At 35.5% G+C, this 16182-nt stretch overlaps 4 protein-coding genes across 6 annotated transcripts; 3 read left to right on the forward strand and 1 right to left on the reverse strand.

Annotated features, from left to right (window-relative positions):
* The first annotated feature begins 1677 nt into the window (after nucleotides 1-1677).
* Nucleotides 1678-6245, forward strand: LOC105566061 (Y+L amino acid transporter 2). 3 transcript variants are annotated; one of them, XM_012019774.1, is made up of 12 exons: nucleotides 1678-1791; nucleotides 1910-2015; nucleotides 2504-2886; nucleotides 3020-3242; nucleotides 3314-3429; nucleotides 3649-3774; nucleotides 3844-3988; nucleotides 4277-4400; nucleotides 4476-4676; nucleotides 4874-5023; nucleotides 5107-5284; nucleotides 5604-6245. In XM_012019774.1, the coding sequence occupies exons 3-12, from the start codon at nucleotides 2694-2696 to the stop codon at nucleotides 5666-5668; spliced, it is 1521 nt and encodes a 506-aa protein (XP_011875164.1). In that variant the 5' UTR covers nucleotides 1678-1791; nucleotides 1910-2015; nucleotides 2504-2693; the 3' UTR covers nucleotides 5669-6245. The 3 variants fall into 3 exon arrangements, with proteins under 3 accessions (XP_011875164.1, XP_011875163.1, XP_011875165.1); XM_012019773.1 differs by lacking the exon at nucleotides 1910-2015 and having other exon boundaries at nucleotides 1678-1909; XM_012019775.1 differs by lacking the exon at nucleotides 1910-2015 and having other exon boundaries at nucleotides 1678-1909; nucleotides 2676-2886.
* On the reverse strand, nucleotides 6151-9047 carry LOC105566060 (V-type proton ATPase subunit F). The gene is made up of 5 exons (XM_012019772.1): nucleotides 8840-9047; nucleotides 8605-8686; nucleotides 7642-7724; nucleotides 7024-7146; nucleotides 6151-6913 (listed from the first exon to the last, which is right to left on the reverse strand). The coding sequence occupies exons 1-5, from the start codon at nucleotides 8891-8893 to the stop codon at nucleotides 6881-6883; spliced, it is 375 nt and encodes a 124-aa protein (XP_011875162.1). The 5' UTR covers nucleotides 8894-9047; the 3' UTR covers nucleotides 6151-6880.
* Nucleotides 9048-9589: 542 nt separating this feature from the next.
* LOC105566062 (brain protein I3) lies at nucleotides 9590-12167 on the forward strand. Its single transcript, XM_012019776.1, has 4 exons — nucleotides 9590-9818; nucleotides 10723-10874; nucleotides 10963-11100; nucleotides 12013-12167. The coding sequence occupies exons 1-3, from the start codon at nucleotides 9746-9748 to the stop codon at nucleotides 11092-11094; spliced, it is 357 nt and encodes a 118-aa protein (XP_011875166.1). The 5' UTR covers nucleotides 9590-9745; the 3' UTR covers nucleotides 11095-11100; nucleotides 12013-12167.
* A 1016-nt stretch (nucleotides 12168-13183) lies between these two features.
* Nucleotides 13184-16087, forward strand: LOC105566064. The gene is made up of 4 exons (XM_012019778.1): nucleotides 13184-13825; nucleotides 14410-14525; nucleotides 14833-15081; nucleotides 15304-16087. The coding sequence occupies exons 1-4, from the start codon at nucleotides 13655-13657 to the stop codon at nucleotides 15416-15418; spliced, it is 651 nt and encodes a 216-aa protein (XP_011875168.1). The 5' UTR covers nucleotides 13184-13654; the 3' UTR covers nucleotides 15419-16087.
* Nucleotides 16088-16182: the final 95 nt, after the last annotated feature.

Below are 16182 nucleotides of genomic sequence, written 5' to 3' on the forward strand. Positions count from 1 at the left end.
CGGCGAGGAATAGAATGGCGGTGCGGGGCGAGGAGTAGGGAGGCGAGGCGCGCCGCTGCCCGTCCGCCGCTTACGCGACCGCTCGCACGTCTCCCCGAGCGGGGCCGCTAGGCCGGTCACCTCACCGCGCGCTTACATTCGCCAGTAGGTTGGGCTAATACGGCGATTTTTAAAATTTCGTATCTCGATAACTATTCGTCCAAGCGCAAAATAGTACAATACTTTTCTGTTTGTCTTAGTCCCCTCTACCTTCCCATGACCGGACGTCAAAGTCTTGCGTAGCACCCTGTATATCATAAAATCTTTATTTGAATGTAGAAAATGTAATGGTTTAAACTTTAAATTATTACTCAATATAATACATAGATTTACTTGAAATTGATATTTTTATTTAAATAGAATAAATAAATTTGCTTCAGTAAAAAACAATTTTAAGTAAATCTTTTTATAGTAAAACGCTTTTTTGTTTATAACGTATTTGCTACCGTTTCAATATTACAGGGGTTACAAATTTTCGAAAGTGTGTACAGAGAAGTTAGAGACTTCAAAATTAAATAAAATAAAAACGGTGAGATATAAAGAGTCGAAGTTTAAGAAAATTTGTAGCCCTGAGCGTGGCCTACACGCTGAAGCAAACGGCACCCTCGTTTCTGAATTACGGAATTTAGAAAATTCCCAAAGTAATAAAAGATAGACATTTCAAATTTAAAGAAAATAAAAACGGTGCGAGATAGAGAGTCGAAGTTTAAATAAGATTTGTAGCCCTGAGCGTGGCCGAACACGCCGCCGCAAACGGAACCCTCGTATCTTCTGACGTTTCGGAATTACAAAATTTAGAAAATTCTCAAATTAATAAAGGATAGAAGTTTCAAACTTAATTAAAATAAAAACTGAGATATACAAAGTCAAAATTTAAGAAAATTTGTAGCCCTGAGCTTACACGCTGCAGCAATCGGAACTGCTACCTCGTATCTGCTACCGTTTCGGAGTTACAGAAGTTAGAAAATTCACACGTAAATAAAATAAAAACTGTGAGAGAGTCGGAGTTTAAAAAAAATTTGTAACCATGTCTCTTTATCTGTGTCTTTATACTTATACTTATACAGAGTGCTTTAAAAATCGCATACTTTTTATAGATTATAGATGATATATATTAATAAGACAATTTATCACAATAAAACTTATTGTAATAAATTACTGATTTTCAAACAAAGCTAAGGTGCCCTAAATAAAAGGTAAAATTTTGTTCTATGATTAAATGTATTTGATGCTTTTAAAAGAAAATACTGAACCAACAAATGCTATAATTAGACCAACAATTATCAGCGAACAATTGCGCGTCGATTTAATCGTTTTTTGAACGAAAATGAGAGTTTTCCGGCTAACTTCACGCTAATTTTGGTTTCCTTATTTATAAAAAAATTATAAACCAACAAATATTGATATTAGTCCACCAATCACCCACAAACAACCAACGAACTATCTGCTAAAAAAAAATTTTTTAAGTCGAAGTTGGCCGGCTAAATTTCCGGAGGTTCAATTGAGCGGCACAAAAAGTAAGAACCAATCGTATTGGAGAATCACCGATAATGAATTGCCTTTTCTGCTAAACGCAGCCATTGGCTGTCGAATAGAACATTTCCAGGGTCCCGAGAACTTTTCCCATTATAGCCAATCACACGTTTAAAGCAATTTGTATGAGACAAGGTTAACCTAGAATACCGTTAATACACGTGTTTTGAAATATCATAACTTGGAGCATTAACGGCTTGTCAAAATACGCTTAAACAAGTAAGACTGAGTAACGTCGCAGTAATGGAAGACGTTGAATTTTAACTCTGCAAGTAACGAGTAAAGTGAAGGGAAAATAAGTGTATAAATAGAAGCTAATGCACGATCATATTTACAGGTTGGAGAGACTTTTAACATACTACATCTGTTTCTTACTTTATTGACAATCTTGTTAGCTTTTCGTGGTTGCGTTTATTTAAACTCGCTTTTTTTTTTATTATACGGTACGTAGATCTACATATAATTTTTACTTTGTTTCACTTACACCATTAACGCTTCTACCATAAGAGTGAATTATTGAGGACGAAATTATTAATCATTATTGGATTAATTACTTTCTACAACAAGTCACGTTAAAAAATTTTTTAATATATTATTTCTCATATAATTCTGTTATTTTACGTCAGTATGCCGTTAAATGACATTTCTAGTTTAAAGCTTCAAGTTTAAGCACGTCTAAAACTTTATATAATTTCCCCGATGGGAAAATGTCTCAAATATTGTGCAATAATTGCATCATCCAAAAGGAGGAAATTCCACGCTAATTGCACTAACATAATTCGCCAAAACGCAGTGGTTTTTGTGGGAATAAAATTTCTAATTTCTATCGGGGGTTAAAATTGAACGTATAGAATTTCTGTTTGCATAATATGCGTGTATCTGATATGATTATTATGAGATTTACATCTTCATCCCACATGTATACTTTCAGATAATGTTGTTAATGTGTGCAAACAAGAAGTATCATCTATATCGAGCTCTCACGAATCATCATTTATGACAATTTTTATCCAGTCCACATAGCAAAGTTAAAACCGAAAGTTAAAGACAGGAAACTTCGAATTAATACCTTGATTGAAAAGGATTCGGTATCTTCCGTGAAGATACTGCATTTTGCAGAAATGGTGAAAGAAGGGTCAGGTGAATCTGCTAGAGATGTACAGCTAATATGTTCGGATGACGAGGGGTCCATTCGCTCGCCATCCGACAAGCAGCAAAGGCCAATGGCTACGGTACCGGTCAAGGTACAAATGAAAAAGCAATTGGGCCTTTTAGAAGGGACAGCTATTATATTGGGAATTATATTTGGTTCAGGTATACACCGCCTATATGAATTTTCAGTGAATAAAAATTCCAGTCTTTTGTTTTTTCATCAAACCACAAAGCACTTTCATACGTATTTCGTGCTTTTACGTTTGTATTTAAGCCAAGCTACGTGTATTTGCAGGCATTTTTATCTCACCAAAGGGAGTGATACAGGAAGTGGGTAGTGTAGGACTATCTCTAATCATATGGGTGCTATGCGGTCTGCTCTCTATGGTAGGTGCCTTGTGTTATGCGGAGCTGGGTACTAGTATACCTCGCAGTGGAGGAGATTATGCTTATATTCACGAAGCCTTTGGGGCATTGCCTTCATTTTTGTACTTATGGGCCGCAAACTTAATTTTTGTGTGAGTAAATTTCCAAGTAGATTTCGTCCGTTGAACAATATTGCGGAAAAATATATTTCTGTCGCTTACAGACCCACGACGAACGCGATCATGGGACTGACATTTGCTCAGTATGTTGTAAAACCATTTTTTCCTAATTGCGACACTCCAGATGGCGGTGTGCGACTAATCGCCGCTCTGAGTATATGTAAGATTTTAATGTCTCGTTAAAAATCACTAATCTAATTATCTGAATGTAAATCTATCTGTAAAGTATGCGGATGAAAAAATCTAGCAACGTCACATCTGGATGCAAATGTGTGCCTGAAAGCGAATAGCTGATACATCTAGAGCTACATTTAGATAATTAGGTATGTTGCTCAAGAAGGATCTTATTCATAATTTAATTTATAAAATCTGTATTCAGGTTTACTCACCTTTATCAATTGTTACGACGTGAAAGAGACGTCGAAGATACAGAATATATTTATGTTCGCTAAAATTGGGGCACTGATGATTATCATTATAGCTGGATTAGTCTGGCTCTGTTTAGGTATGTTTCTTAATAAATCTTTACCGATATGTTGTTCTTTCTAATCAAAGTCTATTGTGCGTCTACCAGGACACGGAGAAAACTTCAAGAACACTTTCGAAAATACAAATACCGATCCTGGCAAAATCGCTGTGGCTTTTTACTCTGGCATATTTTCTTACTCGGGCTGGAATTATTTGAATTTTATGACGGAAGAACTAAAAAATCCTTATGTGTAAGTTACACTATTTGGCAAAAGGTGGTTAATCTTTGTTACACTGTAAAGCTCGTATCAGACTACGGATTGAGATTCAGATTAGATTGAAAATTGATCAATTAGAATAAAAGTCACGAAACACTTTAGATTAGTAAACTTTACTCCGATTGACCAAATTTGAATCTAATCTCAATCTCAATCCGTAGTCTGATACAGGCGTAAAAGAGCCAGGTCGACGCTGCAAAATATGTATACTGATTTTATTTCTTGATTTACAAAATTAACAACCGAATGACTTGTCATCAGAAACTTACCACGTGCAATTTATATATCACTGCCGTTGGTGACCTTGATATATGTTATGGCAAATGTGGCTTATCTAGCCGTTTTAACTCCGACTGCTATGATCGCTTCCAACGCAATCGCTGTGGTAAGTAATCCGATATGTAACAATGTATCCCATACATTATCAGACGTTGTGTACAAAATGTAATCTCTTTACTAGACCTTCGGTAATCAACTTCTCGGATATATGGCCTGGCTAATACCTGTAATGGTAGCTGTGTCCGCTTTCGGAGGACTGAGCGTTCACATTATGACATCGTCCCGAATGTGTTTTGTTGGCGCCAGAAATGGTCACTTTCCCTCTATGCTGAGTCACATCAACATGTCCAGGCTCACACCTACGCCTGCCCTGATATTTCTGGTGTGTATTTTGCTAAATTACATTTGCCAATTGTGTCAATTACATTTTTTAAGACTCTTAATCTCTCACAGCCACATCGGATTTTGGCCAGAGAAAAACAAAAATTACAAATGTTCCCTTTTCTCTTTTACACTATACATTGAAATAATTTCTTTTTCTTTTTACGTATCATAACTCAAACTTTTTGGCATTTGCAGTGCATCCTGTCTCTCATAATGTTATGCACGAGTGATATATTTGTACTGATCACATATTGCAGCATAGTAGAATCATTCTTCATTATGATCTCCGTAGCTGGAATTTTATGGCTACGTTATAAAAGACCTAATTTAGAACGACCGATCAAGGTACTGCATTTTACATACGTAAAATTATTGAACGGTGTATTTATATTATATATTGAAGTGAAAACGGAAATTCTTCCCCTCAGGTACCGTTGTGGCTACCCATATTGTTCGTAACGGTGTGTGTTTTCCTGATTATTGTACCATGCTACGAAAGACCGTACGAAGTCGGTATGGGCGTTCTGATCACCGTGTCTGGCATACCCGCCTATTTCTTTGGTGTTGCTTGGAAAAGCAAACCATTGTGGTTCCAGAAAATATACAGTTCGTAATTCCCATAAATGCGATTAACCAAGTTTATTCAATATTTATACAGTCGAACGTTTCTATATTCTCTTAACTCATTGGGATTGCAAAATCTTATTCTGAACTTTCTCTTCAGTCAGTTTTAATGCCATACATAAAGCGGAAATATTTTTATCACACATAACAATATTACATGTGTGTATCAAGTAACAAGTCAGAAAAGAACAGCACAAGAAATGCTAGAAATTTACAAAGATCGAGGAAAAATGAATGAAGAAAGGTTCAGAATACATTTAACCATATGCATTTAATTTGTGTTTTTCTATTTTGTTTTCAGTTAAAGCTACTCACGCTGTACAGAAGATATTTCTATCTGCAAGGGAAGAGTTCGAAATCGATTAAGTAAACAACTTCATAATTGAAGTTGATCAAATGTACGTGTACCAAAGATACTTAGATATTTGAGAAAAAGGCTTGATTTTATATACATATAAATACCAAAATTGAAAATAATGAATTGAAATATCAAGATGCTACGAAAACGCAAGATAGAGTTTTAGAAATTAAAGGATGTTATATTTATATTTATATTTAATATTTATACTTAAATTATAGTTAGAAATTGCAAAAGTGAAGTGAGAGAATTGTAAATGATAATTTATATTGGAAACTTGATCTGGAAATTGCATTTTACAATCTTTAATATTACTAAAGGTGTGTTGTTTGTTTGTTATTGTGTGCAGTATTATTAATATTGTTCATTACTATTATACTATATTGAGAAATTTTTGATGCTATTATACATCATTATATACTGTATATCGTTGCTATTATACACTATTGTATAAAATACTGATGTATGCGAAAGTATTGTAAGCAACTACTTATTGTAAAACCTGTATTTTGATAATGTCAGTATATTGCGATAAAAGTATCTACATGTGTATACCAATACATATTAAATTTATTAATTAAGAAATTAGATTCAGTTGTAAAATGTCTTTTTCTTGCTTAAAGACTATTACTCATCTCCAACTTCTCAACATCCTTCCAGCTAAAGTAATACATTGTTTTCTTCCGTTTCTATTTTATTGGGAGCGTTCTAATTATTATCAAGATTGTTGAGAGAAAAGTTAGAAACAAAAGAAAACTTCATTCGTTTTCGAAGCTGCCATGGCAAATGTATGCATTTGCACTTTATTATAATTCAATGTTGATTTAATTTTTCAGTATTAGACTCAATCCATTAATGTAACAACAATGTTTCGAGATACGATAAGTCGACGATAGTTTATTTTACAATTTTAGAATTTGAATTAAAAGTCATTATGTATATGTCCTTACAACTAAAAAGTAGATTTTTTTTCACACAGTTATTTCCATTAGCGTTATAATATGTATGTATTGTATGTATATATTCACAAAGACATACTTTAAAACAACGAGAGAAAGAGAACTAGCTATTTCATCTATCAGTTTTTACTCGCGAAAGTATTAACAACGATTTTACATCACTTTGACCAAATAACAGAGACAGACACGTGGAATGCGACGGCCAAGAAAATAATTCTTATTGTACACATTTGGTGTAATCTTGTTAACATCGTATTCATATTATGAATGAATATCTTCTGGATTGAACATACCCTGTGAACAATTGTGACGAATAAGACGAGATTGTCCAACTGCAAGTTAAACTGTACGACAGACCGTCGTACAATGCGGTAACCAATTAGGCAGAAACAAAAATGTCGTACCTTAGCACGTCTCAAGATGGAATCTTTGCTGGCGTCATATGGATGATCCTTGCTCGGAATTTCCAGAACAGAGGGTATCGGTAGAGTATGACTGTCAATTACATGGCGAATCATCTCCGCTACCTAAAACAGATTATCGAGCGTGTCAGATTAAGACTGAGGGCACTATTCAAGTATTATGCGTCACAACATTGCGTTTGTCGTTGCAAACATAATCGAGGCATTCAGGGTCTATCTAGATAAATTTGCACAACACATAGACATATGCACAAGGAATCTGACTGGGCCATAAATGCACGCATAAGGAAATAGACCAATCAATTTCTTTATGCCTGTGCAAATTTGTCTGGATAGACCCTCATGCTGCAATTTTCAGTAAAATTGTAAGACTCGCAACCTGTTATCGTAAGACTCATAAGAACTGACGAGTAATCTGAAATTCTACGAGTGACCGCGTAATGTACGGTACGCATAGAATTGCAGATTACTTGTAGGTCAGTTTTTATGAGTCTTTAAGTTACGAGTCTTACGATTTTGCTTAGAATTGTGGTATTGATGTTCATTTCGGATTTCAGACAAATTTTCATCACCAGCGAAACTACCATCTCGGCTACTCACATTCTGATTGATAAGAATGATGTCGATGTCATCTCGCTTGATAAATCGCTTGAAAGTGTCCTCTATCTCGCTCACTGGTGTATCTGCAAGAATCGTTATTTCACACTATTAATTTATACCGTTGCAAGTATATTTTAACACAGTCGTGCGCGACGATTATACATTATGGCTCGTCATCGTCAGAATCGAGAGCAGACATTTTGGCGTCCGAGGCCAAAAAAAAGTGCACCCTTTAGTAACAAAAATATTTCTCTTACGGTATATAAAACAGAATAAAAATCATTTCAATTAGTTATGTTTAATATATTGGTATTAATTTTATTAGAACAATTGCCATTTTTGCGCTACGCTACAAATCTTTTCTATGAGGCAAGTGCGAGGGGTAAACCGCTGAGGGCATTGGCTACGTTCAGCAGAAAAAGCTGCTTTGCAACTGTTGTAAAATTCGTGAATCTGACTGGCGTGTTCTCTTAATCTTGAGTGAATTTAAGAGCATACGCCATTTGAATTCACGAATTTTACAACAGTTGCAAAGTACCTCTTTCTGCTGAACGCGGCCATCGTGGTGTACAGATCTGCAGCATTACTGGACATTACTAGGCACTTTTTGGGTATTAATTTTAGGCATTAGGCCTTGCTGGGGCATTGTAAGAATAAAAATAAGATGAAATAAGGTGAAACGAGATAAAATGAGATAAAATAAGATAAAATAAGATAAGGTGATGACCACTGGGCATTAGTAGGCATCGGTGTACACGATTTTGGTCAGTGGTTCACCCCTCGGGCAAGTGTCTCGTTCACCACACCCTAGTCCCGGCTCTGTTCACGTTTCTTGTGTATAGAGCAGAAACATAAAAAATCACGGATGTTAGCCAAATGGGTCTTTTTTTACAAAACAACACCGGAGAGTAGTCGGTCGCTATGTGCAAAAGCCGTAACGCAACACGCGCCTTATATACATACTTTTGTCGACAACCATAAAGTTAGGCTGACGGTGCTTATTGATCTCCCCAACTCCGCCCAGCAAGAAACCCACGCAGGTGTCCTGAAAATATGTTTCATGTACCAAACCAGTCGCGCAGACCGGCGCGACCGGTGGCGGTCGGGCTTCTTCGATTTAACGAAACAAAAAGAAGTTCATTGACAGTTCATCCCCCATCGGGTTACCAGTAGTAGTTGACATTGATCGTTCGCTCACCTCATCGCCAATCACCGCCAGAAGCTTACCCTTCCCCGCGGAATGAAGCGCCATTGCTGCGGTCTTGAGAGCGAATTTAATCTCGCGAGAAAAGTTCTCGAGCGAAGCGAGAATCCGTCGTCCGTCCGTCCGCCGTTTGCGCGTCAGCTGACGACCACCCGCACAGTGGATCCGTCACGTGCGCCGCTGGAGATCGCGAGACCGAGTGCGCACGCGCGAAATACACTCGCCGAACAGTTTAAAGCCTCGTCTACATAGAAGTCGTAAAGTCGTAGTCGTATGAATAGTCGGGAGCGTCGGGAGCTTTTTCCAGCAGGCGACACAAGTCGACACAAATGTCGTTCTGTCTTTCTTCGCATTCAATGAATAATAAAGACAGAACGACACTTGTGTGTCGACTCGTGTCGCTTGCTGGGCCTAAATTCCGTACACGATTACCGACGACCATCGATACGTTAACGACGTTTGCGCAGCTTTTCTATCATGTAGAAAAAGCTGCGCAAACGTCGTTAACGTATCGATGGTCGTCGGTAATCGTGTACGGAATTTAGGCCCTGGAAAGCTCCTCTTAGGCCTGGTTGCACCAACGTCGCTTAATTTTAACTTTAGCTTAATTCGCTCGTTGTCTCTTTCTAAGGGAAACAGAGAGAGAGAGAGAGAGAGACGAAGGGTGAATTAAGCTACAGTTAACGTTACGTGACGTTGGTGCAACCGGGCCTTATATGCTAACGAAATTGACCAATCGCAGTCGAAGTCTGTGGTTGTATGTATCGGCTGTCACGTGGGTCGCGTGAGAGAGACACGCGCCATTAGTGCTGTCGTTGGCGCTGTCAATTGGCATTTCGACACGCTGTCATTAGCGCCGTACGTTTTTCTGAGCAATTGAATATCAGCAACGAACCGATCATGGAGGCACAGCCACTGAAGGCGCCCGAGAAACCGCCGCCGCCGTACTCCGTCGCGACGGCCCCCTCAGCAGGTGCGATTTCTAGGTTAGGTCGCGGAGACGTCCTTTTCCCCGCAAAACTCTCGACTTCGCCTCGCTGGCGTCAATATTCCCGCAACGAAATCTGATAGCTCGAGACTACCGGTTCATGCATTTGGATCAATCGCGCATGAACTGACCGAGGTTTCGTTCCCGGATAATAAGCCACGAATCTGTCGAGGGCGGAGTTTGGCAGCGTCCGCTGCGAGTTTTGTCGGTGGAACGCTAGCAAAGATACGACGGAATAGAATGGTAGGCTCAGCGCTACTTGGCGCCGAGAGCGTTCTGTCTTTCTTCGACGCGTAATGTACAAGATGAAAATAGCGCTTTCGGCGCCGATAGTGAGCTCCCGAATGCACCCTTGCTGCAGAAATCGAGAATCCGCAGAATCTGTGACCGCTTAAATGTTGTCCTTTATTTAAGTGTTTGTAAAAACTGATAGATTCCTTTCGGCTTCCACCAACAATCTATTGTCAATCTGTTGGGCAAACGTAAGTTTAATACAAGCGCAGATAGCGTCTGCTGCGATATTTGAGCAGATCTGTTGTATTGCGGCAATTTGCTTATAGAGATAGCAGATGCAGATGATTCTGGCCAACTACAAGTTTGTAGTAAAAACTGATTTACAAATTTTTGTACAAACTTAGGTCAGTGTTCGTAGTAAGATCTTGTATTCAAGACCGTCTTGAATTTATGTAAAGCTGCTGTACGAAACATTTCACAGGCTACTGAGTATCTGAAGACGATCTTAAGACAGTCTTGAATATACAAGATCTGACTATGAATACCTGCCTTGGTATACCTTTTGAAGAAAGCAATGTTGATTGGAAGAAGAAGAGGGAAAGTGAATCACAAATCATCGATATCTCGTATGTTTATGATGAATCTTTGTCACTAGCTAACACGTCATGGCAACCACCTCCTGGATACTATCCTAATAACGTCAACCCCGGCTGTCAAGGAAACTATGCTCCATCGTACGGTTCTACACATTCCACCGCGATCATAGTGCCAGAAATTATCATAGTCGGCGGCTGTCCAGCGTGCAGAGTACGCAAATCTTTTCTTGTTCAAGCGTTACCGCTTTCGTCGGTTATGCTGAGGTCAAAAGTTAATATAAAATTAAATTGCAAAACAGGTAGGTGTAATGGAGGATGACTACACGTGCCTCGGTCTGCTTTGTGCAATTCTCTTCTTTCCTCTCGGGCTCATCTGCTGCCTGATATTGAGGACAAGACGCTGCTCAAATTGCGGGGCTTATTTTGATTAATGAAAAGTAAGAATTTCTCACGTTTGTGTACCAACGACAATATCGTGTCGGATAAGATGTAAAGCGAGATGGAAATATTTCACAAAGATCAATATTAAGATAAGGAGGATCTGACAGTTAGAATAATATATGTTTATATACAATATGTGTGTGTGTATATTACAATTGGAAAACTGTGAAACAAAGCTACAAAGTGGTATACGGGGTGAGCCGTTTTTTCGAATCGTGCTTCATAAAATAGTTATTGTTAAATAGAGATTAGTCAATTAGCATCGCTTTTTAAACGGACTCACGACAGACACCGCTAAGGCGCGCGGCTCACTTTACGCACACTAATGTAGATGCGCGAATCACGAACTTGCGTCCATTTGAAAAGCGATGCTGATTGACTAATCTTTATTTAATAATAACTACTTTGTAAAGCATAATTCGGAAAAAAACCGGTTCGGGACTTTTCGACTCAGTTTTTCATGAGAAATATTGTATAAATCCGTGGGCGCGAATTAGAATACACCCTGTATAGTTGGTATAAGTATAACAATAATTGAGAAATGAGGATTATTTTTTACTACTAAATTTTATTAATACCTAGTTTCAGGCATGTTGTTATCAAACACATTTACTTTGCGTACTTAATTTTTACCAATTTATTTGTTTATAATTTTGGCCGTTTATTTGTTTATAAGATAGCAATATAATTTTATCTTGTTCATTTGAGAAATGTCAAATTAGAATAATATAGCCACATCTGTACATATGTAAACGTACATCTTTTTAAATAAATTCTAAATAATGTATTTTGATAAATGAATAAGCATTTTTTTTAATCGTTGCTCATTACTTCATATGCCAGAATATAATATTAGAAATATTATATATTTGATATTTTCTAATAAATGAATTATATCTCCCTTTTAGTTTGTAGGGAAAGCTCATCCCACGTATTGTTTCCAACTGCAGACTAGGAACACTGGAACAAAAGTGGCATTATATCAATATTATAATTATGCTAATTACGAATCTTCAATTAATATGCTATTAAAAAGATTCAATCTCTCAATCATGACAAAGAATACAGGAGACAAGAAGAAGTAAATGAGTTGTATGGACAAGCACTTCAGGTATCGCTTGTTTACCTAGTTATATTATTAGTGTAACTATCGAATTGTTATCTAGTTATATAAATATCGCTAAGTCCATATAACTAATAGAGTTTTTTATGAATAAAATTGTATTAAAGTTGAACAAAAGCTTTTAATAAGAATTAGAAATAATATACAAGAGCTACGCCGATAAATTTTGTTAAATTATTACTTTTAGAATATAAAGGAAACATATTGTGATACAGATAATGGTTTTTAAGAGTTTCTATATAAATTAATATGATATCTTTCACCGCATTTATGTTATAAAAAAGATACACTTATAAAAATATAAATTAACAATATCAAAATTTGTCTTGAATTATTATAGTTACATCTCCTTTCCCTTTCCATGGTAAATTAGAGGAGAAAAGAGAGTTCTATTGCGATAGATGTCATCCACTGGAAGTAGATTACAAAATGCTTGAATAGATAAGTAATGTAAATTTCATAAGCTACGAAAAAAGGTACTTTTACTTTCTAAATCACAAAAATTGCCCGTTCAAAGGTTAAAAAATGGGATAGATATAATTAACTTTCTGAAATCCAACATTTTCTGATTTTAAATTTTATACTTGTCACTTGCATTTAAATATTACGATTATGTTGATTTTAAAAATTGGAAGCTCACATTTGTACTGATGTTAACATATGTACGACATGCAAATATTTAGCTGGCGCTGTTAAAACATTTATCACGTGTTTTGTTCATTATAAAATGTTCTGCAATGAATCTTCATCAGAAAGATTATTAAAACGACATAATACTTAAAAAAACATCTGAAATGTGACCTCGCAAATTTCAAAAAGATCAGTTGAATCTTCTAAATATTTATTTGCCCCGATGTGCGGTAATAAATGATTTATTGCGTCAACACAGCTGCAAATAATTCATTGCATGTGTTTTTCAACTTCGTCTCTCTCTCATCGAAGTTTAAAATATCCTACCTCAACGTACAAATCAAGTTGCTGTACAGAATAATATAGAATTGACGGAAAGTATATTTTTTAGATTTTAAAGGAACTCTTTACCCTAATAAAACATAATTTAGAAAGTTACACATTCAAATAAAAAATTATATAGTAACATTACCCTTTTATCGAGAAAGATAAAACAGGAAATCTAATTAGCTATTTTGTTTCTATGACAAATCCAGAAAAGATAAAAGTGGCATTGATGTAAATTATCCGTCATTAAATTCCATAATGTTATGAAGAAAGTTCAAAAAAACCTTTTAATTCAATTATCTCGTATGACCCGATGCATCTGATAAAATAATTTATAAGTAATCATTCTTTATTACGTGCGTGTGCTTATCGTGGAATTTAAACAAGTATATAAAGCAGATGAAGTCGAACTTTCGTTACAGTTTGTGCCGAAATTTCGCTTCTCAGCCGCCGTTGAAGATATAAAAAAAATGGCGTTTACAAAATTATTCGTATTGACGCTTATAACCGTCATTAATCTGCAGGAAATTTCGGGGCATGGTATGATGTGGGACCCCATAAACAGAAGCAGCGCATGGAGGAAGGGCTTCCCTACAGAACCTAACTTTACTGACAACGAGCATTTCTGCGGAGGATTCGGCGTACGTATAAAAAACTACAAAATACAGTCGCGAAATTTTGTAAAGGAATTCTTTGATCTTAATTCAGTATTGTCTACTTTTTTTACTTCAAAACGCAATTATACAAGTACTTCGGAAATTTTGATTTTATTCGACCATATTTTATTATAATTTGTCTTTAAATTAAGTAAATGAAATAAATTGAAAGTAAATAAAAAATTTGAAAAATAACATTTTTACAAAAAAAACTTTTATTCTATAAATATGACTTTGATTAATCATCTGTTACTTAAGTAATTCAATCGGCATAATTGTATACGTCAAGAAAACATTTTGTATGTATATACTTATACATATAATTCGTTGTTTATAATATATTTCTTTTCATATATCAAACAATAAAAAATTAATAATTTTATTCACCTTAACAAAATTCTGCAGTCTTATTGCTATAATTTTGTTCAACGAATATGTTAGCATAAAATAAAAGTTATATGACAAATAATGATTTGATAAATAATTTGATTAGGAGAGAGAAAAGAAGAAGATATATCAATTGATTAGTTATAAATTAAAGAATAAATATACATATATTTTCTTATTAGGTCCAGCACCAGAAAAATGGCGGCAAGTGCGGAGAATGTGGCGACAATTATTCTTTACCTCGACCACGGCCAAATGAAAATGGCGGCATCTACGGATCAGGTGTCATTGTTCAAAAGTAAGTAAATGGTAGATAATGACTGTTCCAACAAATTGCATTTATAATTAAAACACTTTTATTTAGTGTATTCTTTGATTTATCTCGCAATTTTAACGTTACTCACTCAAAATCAAATATGATTTTGATTTAGCTTCATTGATTATTTTGATTCAACCCCTAAAAGTGTAATGACATTTGTTTAATGCGTCTTTTATTAAGTCGTTCTAAAGATGTCCAGAATTTATTGAAATTGAAGTACATTTTTATATACGCTAGACTGTTATTATATTATGTTATATAAAAGAAAATATATCATTCCACGTAGATACAAAGCAGGTTCCGTCATCAACGTGATTGTTCGCCTCACCGCCAGCCATCAGGGTCACTTTGAATTCAATCTTTGTCCGCTGAAGACAGAAAAGGAATTAGAAACCGATGAATGCTTCAATATGTATCCCTTACCAATGGCTGATGGTAGTGGCTATAAATACCCCGTTACTATCTCTGGCAAAAATGATCATACTATCAGCCTGGTTCTACCACAGGGTGTCACGTGTAAACAATGCGTGATCAGGTCAGGATTCAGAATTAAATCTCATACATAATCTCGTTTAATTTTCACCATTATTAAATGTGGAGCTCAAATAAGATATTAACGCTTAATCATACTTAATTATAAAAACAATGTCTAATTTAAAAAATTAAGGATGTAAAAAATGTGAAAATAACTATCGATCAAAAATTCGAGAAAGAGCCAAATCAATGAAATAACATAAAGATTGGTTCTTTTTTTTAGGTGGCATTACCGCACCGGAAATACCTGGGGCATTTGTGAGGACGGAAGACGAGGCAATGGTTGCGGCCCCCAGGAAACGTTCAGAAGCTGTGCTGATGTCAGCATCACGAATTAGCTTATCACGGATCTCAGATTGGATCTACTAATTTGATGTTATCTCGAAAGTATTGGCTCATACTCATAACAATTTTTGATATAGAAACTGAATTTCTTAATCTGAAATCTAATCAGGATTTGATTGAATAAATAAGGAAAATAGCAGAAAGTAACGTATTTGAATACGAAGATAGTGGAGATTTCCTTCGCCTTTAAAAATCAATTTCAGAAAGATAAATTTTCAAATTCTTTATATCTACTAGGGCTGTTACTTTTGATAACTTCGAATGTCGAAGCCTTCGAAGGAAATCACCAACCCCAATATCTATATGAAATGTCTATCACCACATACTTCCGCATTGCGGAGAGGACGTAACATAATTCCCAACGGCTTGATCTGAAATACATAACTGAAATATTTTCTTAAATATATATTATTATAAGTTAGGTGAAAACAGATTTTAACACATTTTAACTTAAAAAAAATTATAATTTGTCAAAAAAGACTGGTTCAAGTAATGTTACACGTCCGCTTGGAATAAGATCACGTTTCAAAATCGAATGGTAATCGGAATAGCTCAAAATTATAAAAGCAAAATGTATAAAATTCACAAAAACGTAAATATTTAGTATAAATTCTTAAGTTATACTTCAGGAATTGTGCAATAAAATATCATTCAATATATGTAATCATATTAATCACTGTTAGTTATAGTTTCCGTAGAGCTTTTATAACCGTTTTGAATTATAAAAATATTAGAGTTGATGAAACTTATTTTATAT

This window comes from Vollenhovia emeryi, unplaced genomic scaffold (genome assembly GCF_000949405.1).
Source record: "Vollenhovia emeryi isolate VEMERY1.0 unplaced genomic scaffold, V.emery_V1.0 DF939147.1, whole genome shotgun sequence".
Lineage (NCBI taxonomy): Eukaryota > Metazoa > Arthropoda > Insecta > Hymenoptera > Formicidae > Vollenhovia > Vollenhovia emeryi.